Here is a 15,737-nt window from a genome sequence, read left to right on the forward strand (position 1 = left end):
GGAGCTGACTTCTGTGATTAGTAGCAGTCTTTCTGAAAACCCTGACTTGGCACACGTACTGGCAAGGTACCTGACTATGCTTAGGGATGAGGGCTGTCTCAAGGAGATAAGGTTTAAAACTGGCTCCATGAACTTGAAGGGAAAAAAGTTATCATAACAGATATGATTATATTTATTTTAGGGGACGTTGAGATCCAATTATGAAGCACCTCAGGCCAAACAAATTCAGTTTGTTAGTGAGGGACAGGTCAGGATTTGAGCCTCTCAGACTTAGAATGGCTTTCATTAGTGGGTTTATAGATATAGTCTAAGTGTAATTTAGTCTAAAAATAAATATTTTTTATTCTAAATAGTTTTAAAATAGTGGGAAACATTACCTGAGGAAGACCATTCTTTTTAGAGTTAATGTAGGTTTTGTAAGTTACAAAAATATGACTTTTTTTCTGGGTTCAGAGATGCATACTTACAGTGTCCCTGCTACTCAGGACCCTGAGGCAGGAAGATTGCTTGAGTCCAGGAGTGTGAGGCCAACTTAGGTAACATAATGAGACCCTCTCTTAAAACAAACAAACAAAAATTTGCTGTCTTTGAATATAGCACCCCTCTATCTATGTTTTCCTCAAAGAGTCTTGGTAGCACCACCGTTGTACTTAACACGATATGATTTGGGGGTGTGAGCATGATGAGGGTGGAGTTGTGTCATAGATCTGTTGGCATTTCAGCAGTATTTTTGTCTATGTGTTAGCTGTTTATAGAAACTATGGCCTGTGCCTTTTGCCTCCAGACAAATTTAAAGATGATTTTAAAATGTGTGTCATATTTTTAAAATAACATAAAATGATAAAAATCCCAGTGTTGTTTTATGGTTAAGGAGATGACTTATGCATGTACTCAAAATTGAGAAGTGGTTTTAAAAATGTAAGCAGGACAGTTCCAGAGAGTGGAGAGCCTTCCAGAGGCCTTAGGCAGTGTGGGGTGAGGTAGGAGCTCTGGCCTTGCTCCGGGTGGGAGCTGTGGCTTTGCCTTTTCCTGTGTGAAACTGCCTTTAAACCCTTCTCTTGGTGCCCAACAAGTAGTTTTTGATGTGAAGAAGGACTTTTCTCCTTTTCTCAATAGATGTCTATTAAAGCAGGTGTGAAAGTTATGAATGTTGGATAGATAAAATGACAGTCCTACCTGTGATTTTTAAAAAAACAAATGTGGTTATAGCTGAGGGCTTAACTGTCCCCCCACTAAGACTGTTTAGGGGTTGCATGAATATTTAATACTGCAAACAAAACTCTTCATTTTAAAACTTTTGCTCTTTACATGTTGCTTACCACCATTCTTTGCGGGTTAGAGTAGTTTCTGGAAGTGGGAACTAGGTATCAGTACCTCTCAACTGCCTTCCCTTCCACTTCCCCTCGTTATTTTGTTCACAAGCACAGTTGGGTAAGAGAAAGTATAACTAGGTAATTGTGATTTGTCAACTAACTACATTTTATTTGAAAAGCATTAGTTCTTGATGACCTATTAGCAAGAATTTTGTTGTATTTTTTTAAAAAAAAAAACATATACTGATTATAGCTCAGTGGTAGAGCACTTGCATAGCACGTAAGAGGCACTCTGTTCTATTCTCAGTACCACATACAAATAAATAAAGGTACCGTGTCCATCTACAACTAAAAATATTTTTTAAAAACATACATTTTGAAGAATGTGTTTGTTCTGGCCTTAATGATGAATCAGTTACTCAGTTTTCTAATGCTGGAGAAGATATAGAATTTACATTTCATAGTACCATTAGGATATATGTTCTGTCAAATAGGTTTTAAGCTTGTGTGTATAGCATTCATTTAAATCAGAGTTACATTTTCTGATGTTACAAAACCAGTTTTGTTAGAATACAGGATTTCTGCTTTTTTGTTGGAATGGGGAGAATGGGGGATTACGGCAGATTAAAATGTTGGGATAATAACTGATTCCTTCTGTATGCTCAGAAATTAAATTCTTCCAAATCTGGATGTCACTATGGTGATATTAGCAAAATATGAGTTTGGGGTAGTGTAGAGCTGAGGGGCCTGTTGTGGTAATGGACCAATCACTCCTCTTCTGAATCAGTGTGTCATGCAGAGCTCAAATAACTCTGATGTGTGAGGGTCTCTGGTGATACAGCATTGCCACTGCGTGACAGGATTTGACCCAGATACTCAATCTGGGGAAAACATCTGTCTCGTTCTACCATGCGCCTATAACAGACAGAGCTATACCTAAGAGGCATAGGGATCTTTGCAAAGAGCACTATTTCTAGGATTTAGTGAGGATAAAAGCAACATCACTATAGCTGCCACTTATTAGGTCAGTCCTGAGTCCCAGGCATCATGCAAGGTGCATCGCTCCATTATCCCAGATGTGTTTAAACAGGAGTTATTTCCCCAGTGCTGTGAGTCTGGGACCTTAGGTAGAAAGGGTTTTCAGAAAACTCAGTACTTTAAAATAGGAATGGTCTCCTGCCCATGTTGGAAGATGAGCTCTCAGAGCTCTTCCTTGAGATTCAAGCTGTAACTGTTTTTATGTTAACAGTACCTTTCCAAAATACGGAAGTTTAAGGCTTGCATTTGGCTTCTGTCTTGGTCCAGGGAGTGGTTATCCTCTAATGGCGATCTTTAGTAATTATCTTTTAGTAAGTTATTTCCACATACCAAAATGTGTGAGAAATTTGAGTGAGGGTACCTTGTAGTCATGACACACTCCACTTTTATTAATTTTATCATCTCATGTTAACCTTTAGGAGGTAGAAATGATGTTGATTTCATGGTGGTGGTGCTGATAGATAGTTTTACCCGGGAAGTGACACACGAGGTTTTATTAACAGTTGCTACTAGTTGAGTGTGTGTGTGGCAAAGGGGGAGTAGGAAGAATCTCAGGAATGTCTCTTATAGTTTTTTCTTCTGTTCCTTTCTAGTCTTTATAACCTGGCTTCTCTGGAACTGAGAGAGAATCTTCTGACCTATCTTCCTGAGTGAGTCTCTGGGGAGAATGGTGAGGGGGCAGGTGTGGACTAGGGGAATTGAAATATATATATATATATATATATATATATATATATATATATATATATATAAAGGACTATTTCAAAAAAATGATCCGGTGTCCTTTGTAAAGTTAGTTAGGTGCCATCCTTCTCATAATAGTCCTTCCTGTGCAGTGTCTACTACCATAAAATCCAAATGTGTGCTATTTCTGGAAACTATGACTGAGGAGAACTGCCTTCCTCAGCATATCTCAGTCCACTCTTAAGCACTTTATTTTGTGTGTTTTTTTTTTTTTTTTAAATAGCTCTCTCACCCAGCTGCGCAGGCTAGAGGAACTTGATTTAGGAAACAATGAAATATATAATTTGGTAAGTCTGTATCAAAGAGAGATGGGAATTTGTTTTTGTCCTTAGTTATGATCACAAAATATCTTGGGGAGTTCTACAAGGATGCTTACATAGCCAGTGTTTTTTTTGGATGTGGCTGGGAACCCAGTTCTCAGGGGTTCAGAATTGTGATTGGGGTTTAGGGAGGGTCAGGATTGGGAGTTGGGGCCTATGAGGAAACAACTGGGGCATTTTAGGAGGAGGAGAACCTTATCTTAGAGAACTGAAGACAGGCATCTTCTGTCATACCCAGTCATTATATGATGATTTAGGGTTCTAGCTCCCTTAATGGAAGACTAAGACTGGGATCTTTGTTACCACAACATTATTTTTGTTTGTTTGTTTTAGCCAGAATCTATTGGCTCTCTCTTACATTTAAAGGATCTCTGGTTGGATGGAAACCAACTGTCAGAATTACCTCAGGTAAGTGGGAATTTCAGTGTCTACCCCCAAAACGTAGAACAGCAGTAGACCTTGTGTGTTCCCTGCTTCTGTGTGAGGTTTTCTCAAGAAGGATCTCAAAAAAACAAAAAACAAAAACCCAAAACAGAAACTTGACTGAAAAAATACATTTGGAAAAATATATCAAGCTTTCATCATTCTGCATTGCCATAGGAAAGCTGAAAACCTCAACCCACCATTTCTAGTGATGCTAAATGTATCCTTTAGTTTGTGAGGTCTGTACTTTATTTCACCCTTGTTACCTGTATAACTTACTTTAAGCCCAGCAAATTTATAAATTACCAGGATCCATGATTCTGGAGCTACACATTTCTGCTGCTCCTTGTGATGTGCCAAGGTGCTTGGAATAAATTTGACCATATTTTGCGCTGTAGTAGTTGGTGTGAAGGCAATATTAAAAGCTTTTATTTCGCTTTTTTCCCAAAATGTCCTTCATGGTCTAACTGGTATATCATGGCATTCATGATTCACTACTGCTCTCAAGTGTGAAAACCACATGGGGACCTCAGATAGGCTCCCTTTCTGAGTGGGGTCCAGCAAGCAGGCCCAGTTTCTGATGGAGAAACTGAGAAATCTAAAAAAGTCCTCCTCAACCACAAAGGCCATTTCTTCTTGTTGTTTCATTCTTCTCTAGCTATTACTGAATTTTATTCTTGATGTATCTTATAGCCAGTTTTTTTATGGTCAGAACGTAGATTTTATGATGTAGGTGCTCGTATTTTGAGGAAGTTTGGGTGCTTCCCCACTTGGCTGTGTAAACCTGTCATGGTGGACCTGTCATGGGTGGGGAATACCAGAATGAGGCAGAGAAGTTTGACAACAGAAAAAAGCCCTCAAGTAAATTTTTAATTCATGTAGTTTAGCACTGAAGTTGCTAATGACTAATGAACTAAGAAACTAAGTAGAGTCGATTTCTGAGATTCTGGCTACAGTTGGGAAGACAGATCAACAACTATAGAGGGCAGAGTTTGACTAATACTTAGATTTCTCTAGGAAATACATGGAAAATCCTGATGGAGAGAATGCTAGTTAACTTAGGAGTTAGAGGATAGGAAAAAAAATACCCTGGTGTTATTAGGAGAGTGATAACACATCAGCTGTGGGATATGAAAGGAGGAGCATGTCTTTATGTACAAATGCATGTAAATGGCTGTGGGAGATGTGATATCCTAAATACAGAGATTCAAGATCCAGTGGCCCATGTTAGAAATGGTTATGTAAAAATGCTTTTATTCCCTGTAGCATAGACTAGTGTTAAACTAGTACTGATCATCTTAAATTCTCAATCGGAAGTATTTTCCTGTCTTCACTGATAATGGAATGAAAAGGACGCAAAGACGTTATTAAAGGGAATTAATGAAAAGCAGAATAACTTCAGGGGTCTGGCCTAAAATTAGTAGAAATGTAGTCTGGTTTTCTATAGACAGGAAATACAAGGGCAGGATGGTGAGGCATATGTTATGCAGGAAATAAGCTGGAAAGAATAGGTCAGACCAAGTGAAATGTAGATTGAGGAATTTGTACTTACATAGACATCAGGGAGCCACTAGGTGTTTTTTGAACAGCAGGGTGGTATGATTGTATGACTAGACCAGCTATGTTTTCAGGAAGGAAATTAAGACCAGTGTGTAGAATGGACTTGGAAAGGAGGAGTCGAAAATGGAATCCAAGAGGCAGAGCTAACAGTCAAGGTAAGAGGATAAAGAGAGTAGGAATGTAACGTAAGGAAATAGGGTCAGATTGTGAAGGCAGTTATGACACTGAATGGGCATTTTGGGAATGAAGGGGAAGGTGACTCTTAAACAGCATGAATCATGCTGTTCCTGATTCTGGATAGATTGTTTTCATTAAAAGCAATGTACTTTTCTTCTGCTGAGGTTAAAGATCTTGATGGGTCTGTGTGTTCCAGTTTTACTGAGGAGCAATTGCTTTGATGTTTGTGTTAACAAGCACTACCTGTCCTGAAGGAGAGATTAAGTAGATGGTTTCTTATCAGAGAAGATCCCGGGATAGCACTGAACTGTAAACTACTTATGAGAGATTGATTCTGAACGTGGAGAATTGGATTCTAGTCTCCCTCGTTTTTTCGTGATCCTGTGATCTTGCAATCATTTGTTCTCGCTTGGTGCCATTCTCTTCATCTCAAGTGAGAATGATTCCTGGCTTGCCCGACGTAGAGGCGTGGCCTCCCTCCCAGCTCCATGTCTGTGATTGATCAGAAGGAGGTCTAGGACTTTTTCTCTTGCCTTCCCAGTGGGTGTATGCTACAGATACATCCTTAGGATTTTGGAATTTGATTGTGAAAAATCACTAACAAGTTTCTCTGTACCTTGATGGATGGAAACATGGACTTCTCTTTTTATGCCATTGATGTAGGAAATAGGAAATCTGAAGAACCTGCTGTGCTTAGATGTCTCCGAAAACAGGTTGGAAAGACTTCCTGAAGAAATCAGTGGCCTGACTTCATTAACAGATTTAGTTATTTCCCAGAACTTATTGGAAACAATCCCAGATGGTATTGGTAAGTATTGGAATGGACTAACTGCCAAGGTGCTGCCTACTGTTGGCTGAGCATTGGGAGCTCACCCTGATTCTTTTCTGGAGTTCACTCTTCACTGCTGGAAATGTGGCTTCTTTGAGTCTCCTTGTTGCTTGTTTTTGGAGATGGAACTTTTTCTCTGTGAAAGCATTCCTGTCATCCTGGTTTGATAGCAATTAAAAAAGTATTGTTAGTATTAAACGCTGACTCATATTTACTTTATCCGCATCAGGTTTCAATGATTCCAGTAAGGATTATCCAAAATAATAGAAGGTGTTTAAGGCGTCTGCACAATCACTAAGATATTTCTAATTCAGTATTCCAGTATGAGAAAGTTATTTGGAACTTAATGTATGACCTAGGGAGATGATTTTAAATGAGGAGTGCTGTGATTGAGCTGAATCATTTCTAGTTCATTGAGAACAATCTTTTAACTATTCTAGGCTGTTTCCTTTAAAAATGATCAGCCCAGCCATTTCCTTTACCATAAAGGAACTCAGTCCAGTATAAGACATAAACACAGAAAAGGTATAAACAGGCGTGAATTGGCAGTTCCACCACAGCAGAGCCACTTAGAACTTGTTTAAAAAAAAAAAAAGAAAGAAAGAAAGAAAAAGACTACATTTAAGCACAGAATTGTCATGATTTTGTCTTTAACTTTTACTCAAAACATCAAAGGAAGTCTTTAAAAGATTTTCAATAGTTGGAAGAACTGTGTGATAGAGGACCACTTCCTGTCTAGCATTTGGTCAAAGTGAAAATGGTTGGCTGATAATAGCAACTCAGTAGGAATGCAGACATTGCATTTTGGTTACAGCTGGTTGGAAAATTGGTTAGGAGTTTGACTCTATATAGAAATGTTCACTGACGATTATAAATGGCATTCAAAAGCAGATATAGAAACTGGACATGGCCTGTTGCTTGGAATGGGAAGAAGCAGGCATGAGTAGCTAAGTTCAAGCATTTGCAGGGCCATCTGTCAAAGATTTATTACATCTTCTAGTTCAGATGGGCAAAATGAAAATATTGTGAATCTCCATTTAAGAAAGAGCCTTAAAGAAACAAAGGTATTTATCACAAGTTAGGATTGTGCTGCTTTGTGATGAAATGAATACTCTTATCACTAGAAGTACTCCACAAGAGGCTGCATGCCTGCTTGCCAGGGCATCCTGTTGAGGAGACTCCTCTGTTAGGGTGCAGGTACCCTGCAGAGAACATTTACATTGCCTGATAGGAAGGGAGGTGGAAACCTTTCAGGAGCTGTGTGAGTAGGTTATTGATTATGCTAAATAAAGAGCTTAAGAATCGATTACTCCTTCCTTTCCCTGTGGCTGCACACAAGGCAAGATACTGCTGTAAGCATTGCTCTCTCTCCAGCTTTGTCTCTTTTTATGTCTGTGTTTGAAGAGAGGCTGTTTTCTGATTTAATGGAGAAAGTGTCATTATGCTAATGGCTCTTGGTAGATAATGAAGGACCTCAGCTCTGCAGGCTCAGTCCCCTAACTTGTAGTTGCAAGCCCCAATCTGAACGACCTAAGTTTTCAATCTGAATGATCTCTGAGGAAGCTGCAATTAGATGCATTCTTCTTTTCGATGTCATCATCATTGTGTCAAGTTTTTGTGCCACTATGTAGAAAAATCAGTTCTTCATATGACTTTTCAGATTCTGCCTTGTTCTATGTATGTAGAACTATTTCTTGGCAGGGATCTTCACTCAGTCACTTTCATTCACAGGTGATTTAATAAGTTACACTTGATTATTGTTAGTATAGATTATTCTTGGAGTAAGAAAAGGTCCTTTCTACACAGGTCCTTTCTGCTCTTAAAGATGTGTCAAGAGCCAGCTATTTGTTCTTTAAAATTTCTGGCTTTGATATGGTCTTTTTAGGTTGTGCTTTTTAAAATGATTTGTTTCTAATTGCTGTTTTTGATGTTCTGAGCATATTATATTAACCCTCAACCTTTAGTGATCTAGATGAGAGCGATGTAGTTTCATAATGTGAAAAGATGGGTGAGGAAAAAGTAAGTCACTGTTTAAAACATGAAAGAACTGTAGATAGGAAATACTAAGTGGTGATTAGGAAAGCAATTGTAACTAATGGTTTAAATAACCCTTTTTCAGGAAAACTAAAGAAACTGTCAATCTTGAAGGTGGATCAGAACAGAATCACACAGTTGCCTGAAGCAGTTGGGGATTGTGAAAGTCTCACGGAGTTGGTACTTACAGAAAATCGGCTCCTGGTGAGTAGGTTTGCATGTTAAGATGAAGACCTGGGCCTGGGTTGGTGGCTCAGTAGTGGAGTGCTTGCCCAGGACCTCAATATGTTATAAGGCACTGGGTTCGATTCTCAGCACCGCATGTAAATAAATAAAATATTTATTTACTATCAACAAAAATTCAGAGTACCGTACTAATATACGTGTGTGTGTGTGTATAGACAACTAATATATATATATATATATATATATATATACACACACACACACACACACACACATATATATGCTTTTTTTAGGTTAAAGACTTATTAGGGTAGAATCCATTTACTTGCAATTTGAATGGATTAAATGCCTATGTCCTCATGTTACATCTCAAAAAAGAATTTGCAAAGCAATGCATGACCAGATGATCAATTTTTAGCCTGCTTAAGGAAAGAAAATGGTGTTTAGCTCCCCCATCAAAGCATGTGACCTAGATGCATTGCTTACAATATAGAGACTAAACTGACACCTCAAAGAGGCCCCCAGAGAGGCAGGGAGTGGGAGCCAGTATCCCTGGGTGTGTTGATTGATGTCTCTGCCAGGACAGCCAGAGACTGCCAGGGGATGTACTGATCAGCGATTCTTCTGGTCTTTCCCTGAGTTCTTTGAGCAAAAGGGAAGAGCAGGGGAAGAAATTGTGGTTGGACAGGGAAAGGCGTGGTGGGATCAGGGCTGCGGAATACCTTTTCAAGGGGAGCCAGGGTATGGTATCTGGTGAGCTTTGGTTAAGCTTCCGTTGTTTCTACCTTGGAGAAGGGAAGAAGGTGGCTGCAGGTGTAGGTGGCTGGGACCAGGCTTCACCTCCCTCCTGGGAGAGGCAGTGTGCACCACCTGGGGGTGGGCCAGCAGGGCTGCAGGTCTCTCCCTTTCCGCTATATCCTGTGCCTCTCCAGTCCTCCTGCTGCACTTTGTCCTTGCCTTCCCTCCTCCTTCACTTGTAGCCACAATTCTTTTCTTCAGTCTATTTTCCTACAGTACTCTTTCCTTCCTTTTTAAAGGAAATTGCTTTCTCTTTTCTTCATCCTCATTTTGATGCTATTCTTTTCACATCTTCTTTCTTCTTTTCTCCTTTCTGCTTTCCTTTTCTCCTTTTCATTTGTTTTTATTTATTTTGGTAAATAATAATAATCCTGGAGATTGAGCCCAGGGCCCCAGGAATGCTAAGCAAGTGGTCTACCACCGAGCTACATTCCCAGACCTTTTAAAACAATTTTTATTTTGAGACAGTCTCTCTCCAGGCTGGCCTTGAACTTGGGATCTTCCTGCCTCAGCCTCCTGAGTAGCAGGATCATGGGCCTATGCCACTGAACCTGGCACTTTTCTTTTTTTAGTAAAATAAATAGTGCTCTTTAGATGAAAAGAGCAGAAAAAGACAACAGGAGAGGCATAAGGACTCAGACTTGTGGGAGAGCCCAGTGAACGCCTTCCTCAGGTTGCTCAAATGGCAGTCCTTTGGCAGGTGTGGAGGAAGTTACCAAATCTTTCTGCCCTAGTTGGTGGTTTAAGGCTTACAAATACTAATAACAATAACATTCACCCCCGATTCCATTAGAGTGTTGAAAGCCTTCAAAGAGACCTGGCCTGCTTCCTGCAGGGCTCTGCTCCCCACAGGGCTCTGATCCCCACACTGGGCCTGCTCACTCATCCCCATGGACCCCCTTATACCCTGGCCTCTTTGGAGTTCTAATTTCCTACTCCAGCACTCTGGGACTGTCATCAAAGCCACTATCCCAGTGTGGTTCTCAAAAGTGTAGGCAAGGCAGGGATGAATTTTAAAGGTGCAAATTCTCACTTACTGGAGTTGAAGAGCATTCATTTCCTCTTTACCAGATAATTTGCATGTTCCCATGTCTTTGCCTTTGACTTCATGTCTTTGAAACATACCATCATATCAACAAAAATTCAGAGTACCGTACTTCCCTCATGTGATCATTACAAATATCTGATATTTGGGAAGAACTATTGCTTCTCTTGCTGTATATTCTATAAGTTCTTGCAAATGTTTCTTTGTCTCTGAGCATGTTAAAAATGTGGTAAATTAATTATACAAATGTTATTTTAACAGACTTTACCTAAGAGCATTGGAAAACTTAAGAAGTTGAGCAACTTGAATGCAGACAGAAATAAATTAATCTCTTTACCAAAAGAGGTATGTGCTTTAAAAAAATAATACAATGATTATAACGAAATAATAAAGACACACAAAGGATTGAAAATTTCAAAGATATTTTTTAATGTTTAACAGACTTCAGGTATTTTTTAAAAAAATATGAGCATAAAGCTGAGAGGGGGATACTGTACCCAAGTATGATCACCAGTAACATTAAAGAGGGTTGGATTTTGAAAGGAAGAAAGATGGACATTTTGGGTTTAACATATAGAGAATGGAGACACTCTCGACAGAAATGGGTAATTTTGGAGTTTGGCAAGAAGAAGTATATGATTTTGGGTTTTACTGTTAATTTTAAATTTCATGTGAAATAAAACTGTCCCATAGCCACTGGGATTATAAAAGGGTATTTATGTTTCTGGGCAGAAAGTTGTACTGAGCCATGTACCTGTCTGGGATGAAATAAATGAACTCTTCACAAAGGTGTACACATAGAGGAAGACCAGGGAGGGTCTAACACCAGGTTTCTAAGACCTCCCTCCCTCTAGTCCTCCCCTGTCAGTTCTCCAAGCAGAAAAAGAGAGACCATCACCATCTGTTGTGGAGAGTAGCTGTGTGGACTTGGAGGCATCTGAATTCTATCTAGGGAATGAGCTTGATTTTGTATTAGCCACATAGGCTAAAAGCAAGTTTAAGTCACCTTTTCTCTCACCCACCAAAGTGTGGTTGGTGAGATTTCCCATTTGATGAGTCTTCACGTAAAAAGGTTATTTCCTTATATGACACACTAACTGGCTGGGGATGGATTTCTTCATATTTCTCTGTTTTGTTTCTTTCCAACCACCATCTTGGAATGATTTCAAAGCTGCCATACATCCAGCTAGAACTTGAGACTCACCTATTTTCATAGGGCTGCTTCTGAGGGTGTCTAAACTTGGTCTGGGTTCTTCTTTCCTTTTCTCATTTTGGTTTTCTGCCCAAGTGCCCAGTCTTCTCCTGGCCAAATGCACAGATTACATATGTGCCATTGATCATAAATGTGGTACATTTGTAATCTGACATCTTTAATATGAGCACTGGCATCTAAATTAGACTGTCTCCAGCAAAAAGACTACGTCTGTATCTCAGCTAAATTGGGACACAACTGAGAGTCTGCAAATCACAATATTTTGGTTCTAGTTTCTAAGCAATAAACCAAAACACAGCTGATGTTCTGAACATTAATTTTACTCTTCATGAATAGCACTTGTAGATGGGGCATGGACTGGACACACAGACACACACACAGGAGTAAAAAAGATCAGTTATTTTCTTCCTCAGTGTCATGCACTGTCCCAGGTGCTTTCAAGTGTGTTAGCTCCCTGGATCCTCACACAACTTTTGAAGTCATGATGATGTATGTCCTCATTTTGCAAATGAGGAAGCTGAAGCCAGTGGCTCTTTTTCACAGGGCTCACAAAGCTAGGACATGGTAGAACCAGGCTCCACAGATGAGCCTGCCAGTCATCAGCCACACTGCTCTTTGGCCAATAAAAACAGGCAATCAGGTAGTAGAGATTCCACCCAGCTTTTTCATCCATGTGACCTGGAGGTAAGTCAAGACCTCCATTCAGGAAAGAAAGGCCACATTGCCTTGAGTTTGTAGAAAGTAAATGCCATTCAGGAGTATTTTCAAGGTAAATGTGAAGGAGAACGCTGTTAGAAGTTTAATGTTAATTGCTGGTAAGTTTCACCACCACCCCTAGCTTCTCTGGACCTCCGTTGGACTCTTTCTGTCACAGCTACACTTTCTATACAAGAACTTTAGAAACTGATTATTATAAACTATTACCGTCATTTCAGCATGAGTCGTCTTTTCATTTTAAAAGAATGAAACTGACACTCAGTGTTTCTGATTAAAGGGTTATACCCAGTACATGCTGTGTCCACTTAAATTTACTGGGATAGCTTTTCATGATGTGAAAATATTGTAAAAATATAAAGCTGTATAGCTATCACATTCTGTCCATTTTCTGGAAAATTATGATTGGTCTTCTGATATTAAGAGTTTTATAAAGGAATAAAGTCTATACATTTTTCTTCAACTACCCAATAAAGCAGAAAACATTTTCATTTTTAGGAGCAGGATCTTTTCTAATGTACCTTCAGTCCTACTTAACATACACCGAGCTCCCTGAGTAGAAAACACATTGAACACCTTTCTCTGATTCTGCTGTGGGTCAGTTTGGCAGCCCAGCAGAAATGGTTTGCATGCTTGTCTCTGACCATTAGGGTTGAGCAGCCAAACCACCAAGTGCCTCCTGACCTTGCCTGGTGTCAGGTTGGCCTGGATAGCGCCCTCCTGTCATGAGTCTTTATGCGGTGTGATAGGCCTGTGACTCTGTGTGTGTGTGTGTGTGTGTGTGCGCGCGCCCTCCAGCTCTGCCTCTATGCTTGATATCATTTGATCAAATCCTGCATTTTCCTGACCAGGTTCTTTTCTTAAATTTGTTACTTTCCCTTAAAATTACATACATGACATATATCTAAATGGAAATGTTTATATGTATATGCTCAGAGTTCACAGTTGTGTTAATTGGCATTGGTTTAGTGTGCTACGTAGTTCTTCCTATATTTTGTCTTTTTTAATTTTAATTTGATAGTATTGTATATTGTCAGTTTTATGGCACATTTCCTTAGTCTGCAGCATTTATTTGCGTTTGTTTTTCCCAAATGATTGAGGGGAAAATGTTTGTACTGTGTGGGTCACAATAATAGAGTTTGTTTGTGTTTTGTGCTGTTATTTGTAGTAAACATTTGCAAATCAATGAATGTCTCTTGTTTTCTTAATTGTTAGCTGCTTGGAAATTTAGAAAAGTCAGGTAAACTTGTTACCTTGTAAGTATTGTTCAGACCACAGCTGCATTTTTAACTTCCATTTTGCTTATTAAATGCATGAAGATTCAAATTGGCTGACTGCTTTGTGTGTTCTTCATTGTAAAGTATTGGACATATACTCAATTTTTTTTTAAATGACTGCATGGCTGGAACCTTACATTGTTATGTATTTTTAAGATTTGTTCAGATTATTCTTTCTCAAAAGAATGCTTTTCTGTGAATTACACTTTAAGGTCTTCAGAAATTCTGAAAGGCATCACTCACTTCATCTGCCTTCACTAAATCTTAGCTTGTTGGCATGACTGTCTCCGATGGAAAGGCTAGGTGTGCTTCATTTGCTCCTTGTGGCATGCTTCTGAGTTTGTAACCACTTACTTGTATCTTTTATTTCTCATCCTGTTGCTTAAGTATATATGCTTCTGGGAAAGGGAGAGTCCCTTAAACACTCCTGTTTTTGGTGGAAGAGTTAAGACAAAGAGTGAGATTCATGGATAGGCAGGGAGTTGGTACGTGCATGATCATGGATATGAAGAACCAGAGCAGTGGTTTCTTAATATTCCCTAGCTGCGTCTTACTTTGAAACAATCTGGACCACAAAAAATTTCTGGCTAGAAGAAATAGAGTATATACACAAGTTTAGAGTCCAGTTCTGTCTCCACAGTCAGAATGAAGTGACCCCAACTAAACCACATGTATTCAGTCATTCAATCAAATGAGAACATAGAACTTGCTGATCATTCATAAAAGCTTTTTTTTTTATTTTTGTAAGTCAGGCGAGCTGTAATTTCCCATAAATATTATTCTGATATTCAGAGGTGTCTGTGGTGATAAAGTATTCATTTTGTGGATAGCTTTCTGCCTGTTACTGCAATTTATCATTATTTTAGAGTCAATTTCCATTCTAGAATGAGTTATTGATAAAAAATAATATAAAACCTAACGTTAGAATAAAATATAGTTGGCCTTCAAATTTCAAGATGGAGAAGGCACTCCTAAACTTGAAAGAGAAAACAAATCATAAAAGAAACAGTTGGTGGATATGTCTATTTGAAAGTTAGGTTTCTGATCTCCCAAGGACAGCCTGGGGGCAGGAAGACATTTACCACATCTCAAATGAGGAGATTTCTCCTTAACTCAATTAGAAAGTCCTTTGCAACATTAAGAAAGATATATCCAGTATAGAAAAATAGACAAAACCACAACCAAATAGATGGTTCACGGAAGAAAAATGGAAATGGCTCATAATATGAAACAGTTTCAACCTCATTGGTATTCACAAAAATATTAAAACATTTTAGCCTATCAAACTTTCAAGATTAAAAAAACCCCAAATGTTTGCAAATGTGCATATTATCATGTAAATATAAATCATTAAGATCTCTTAGGAAGAGATTTGGTAATATTAAAAACTTTAAAAATACACATACCTTATTTGCAATTCCACTTCTAGGAATTTATCTAAAGACAACATCCATGGGTATACCCTATGATTCTCACATATCTGTCACATTTTGCACAGGAACAGTCCATGGATATCTGAGCATGTGCAGACAGCTCATGGGCCAGGCACTGTGACAAGTGTATACAAGGGTAGGTAACCTGTGCCAGGCTTTGTGTCAGGTGCTTTCATGCGTATTCTTGTCTTATATTCACAATAGTTCTGTGAAGTGCAGGTAAATCGTTACCAACATCCAACAGATTATAAAACTAAGAATGAGAGAGGATAATAACTTACCCCAGATCACACAGCAAAGGAGCGGCAGAACTAACTAGCAACATTGAACATGGATGATTTGTTAAGTAATCTACAATACATCTCTAGGAGAAAATAATTATCAGTGAAAATACTTTTAGAAACATAATGACATGGGAAAATGTTCTTGGTGGCATATATGCTAAAGATCATGGTGTTGGTCCTAATTTTGTTAATGTGTATGTGTATAATCACAAATGAGTGGCAAGAATACTGAAAGAGTGCACCTCAGATGTTAGTGCTGATTTTCTCTTTGCGGTAGGATTTGAGTTATTTTGCTTTATTGTGCTTTTTCTATGTGTGTATGGTTTTTATTTTCCAGCCAGCACAAGTT

General features: G+C 38.8%; 1 protein-coding gene across 3 annotated transcripts in view; it reads left to right on the top strand.

The window, feature by feature from the left end:
- The window catches only part of Lrrc1 (leucine rich repeat containing 1), a 123,000-nt gene that overhangs the window by 91,941 nt on the left and 15,322 nt on the right, over nucleotides 1-15,737 (top strand). For all 3 annotated transcript variants that reach the window (XM_046426711.2, XM_058573388.1, XM_046426712.2), the window contains 6 exons: nucleotides 2,945-3,001; nucleotides 3,319-3,382; nucleotides 3,749-3,823; nucleotides 6,239-6,383; nucleotides 8,524-8,642; nucleotides 10,729-10,812. In XM_046426711.2, coding sequence (XP_046282667.1) covers nucleotides 2,945-3,001; nucleotides 3,319-3,382; nucleotides 3,749-3,823; nucleotides 6,239-6,383; nucleotides 8,524-8,642; nucleotides 10,729-10,812 — 544 coding nt within the window. The remainder of the gene's footprint in view (nucleotides 1-2,944; nucleotides 3,002-3,318; nucleotides 3,383-3,748; nucleotides 3,824-6,238; nucleotides 6,384-8,523; nucleotides 8,643-10,728; nucleotides 10,813-15,737) is intronic.

The sequence above is a fragment of the Marmota monax genome, unplaced genomic scaffold (genome assembly GCF_021218885.2).
Source record: "Marmota monax isolate L192 unplaced genomic scaffold, Marmota_monax_Labrador192_F-V1.1 WCK01_AAM20220418_F8-fsc00247, whole genome shotgun sequence".
In the NCBI taxonomy this organism is placed as follows: domain Eukaryota; kingdom Metazoa; phylum Chordata; class Mammalia; order Rodentia; family Sciuridae; genus Marmota; species Marmota monax.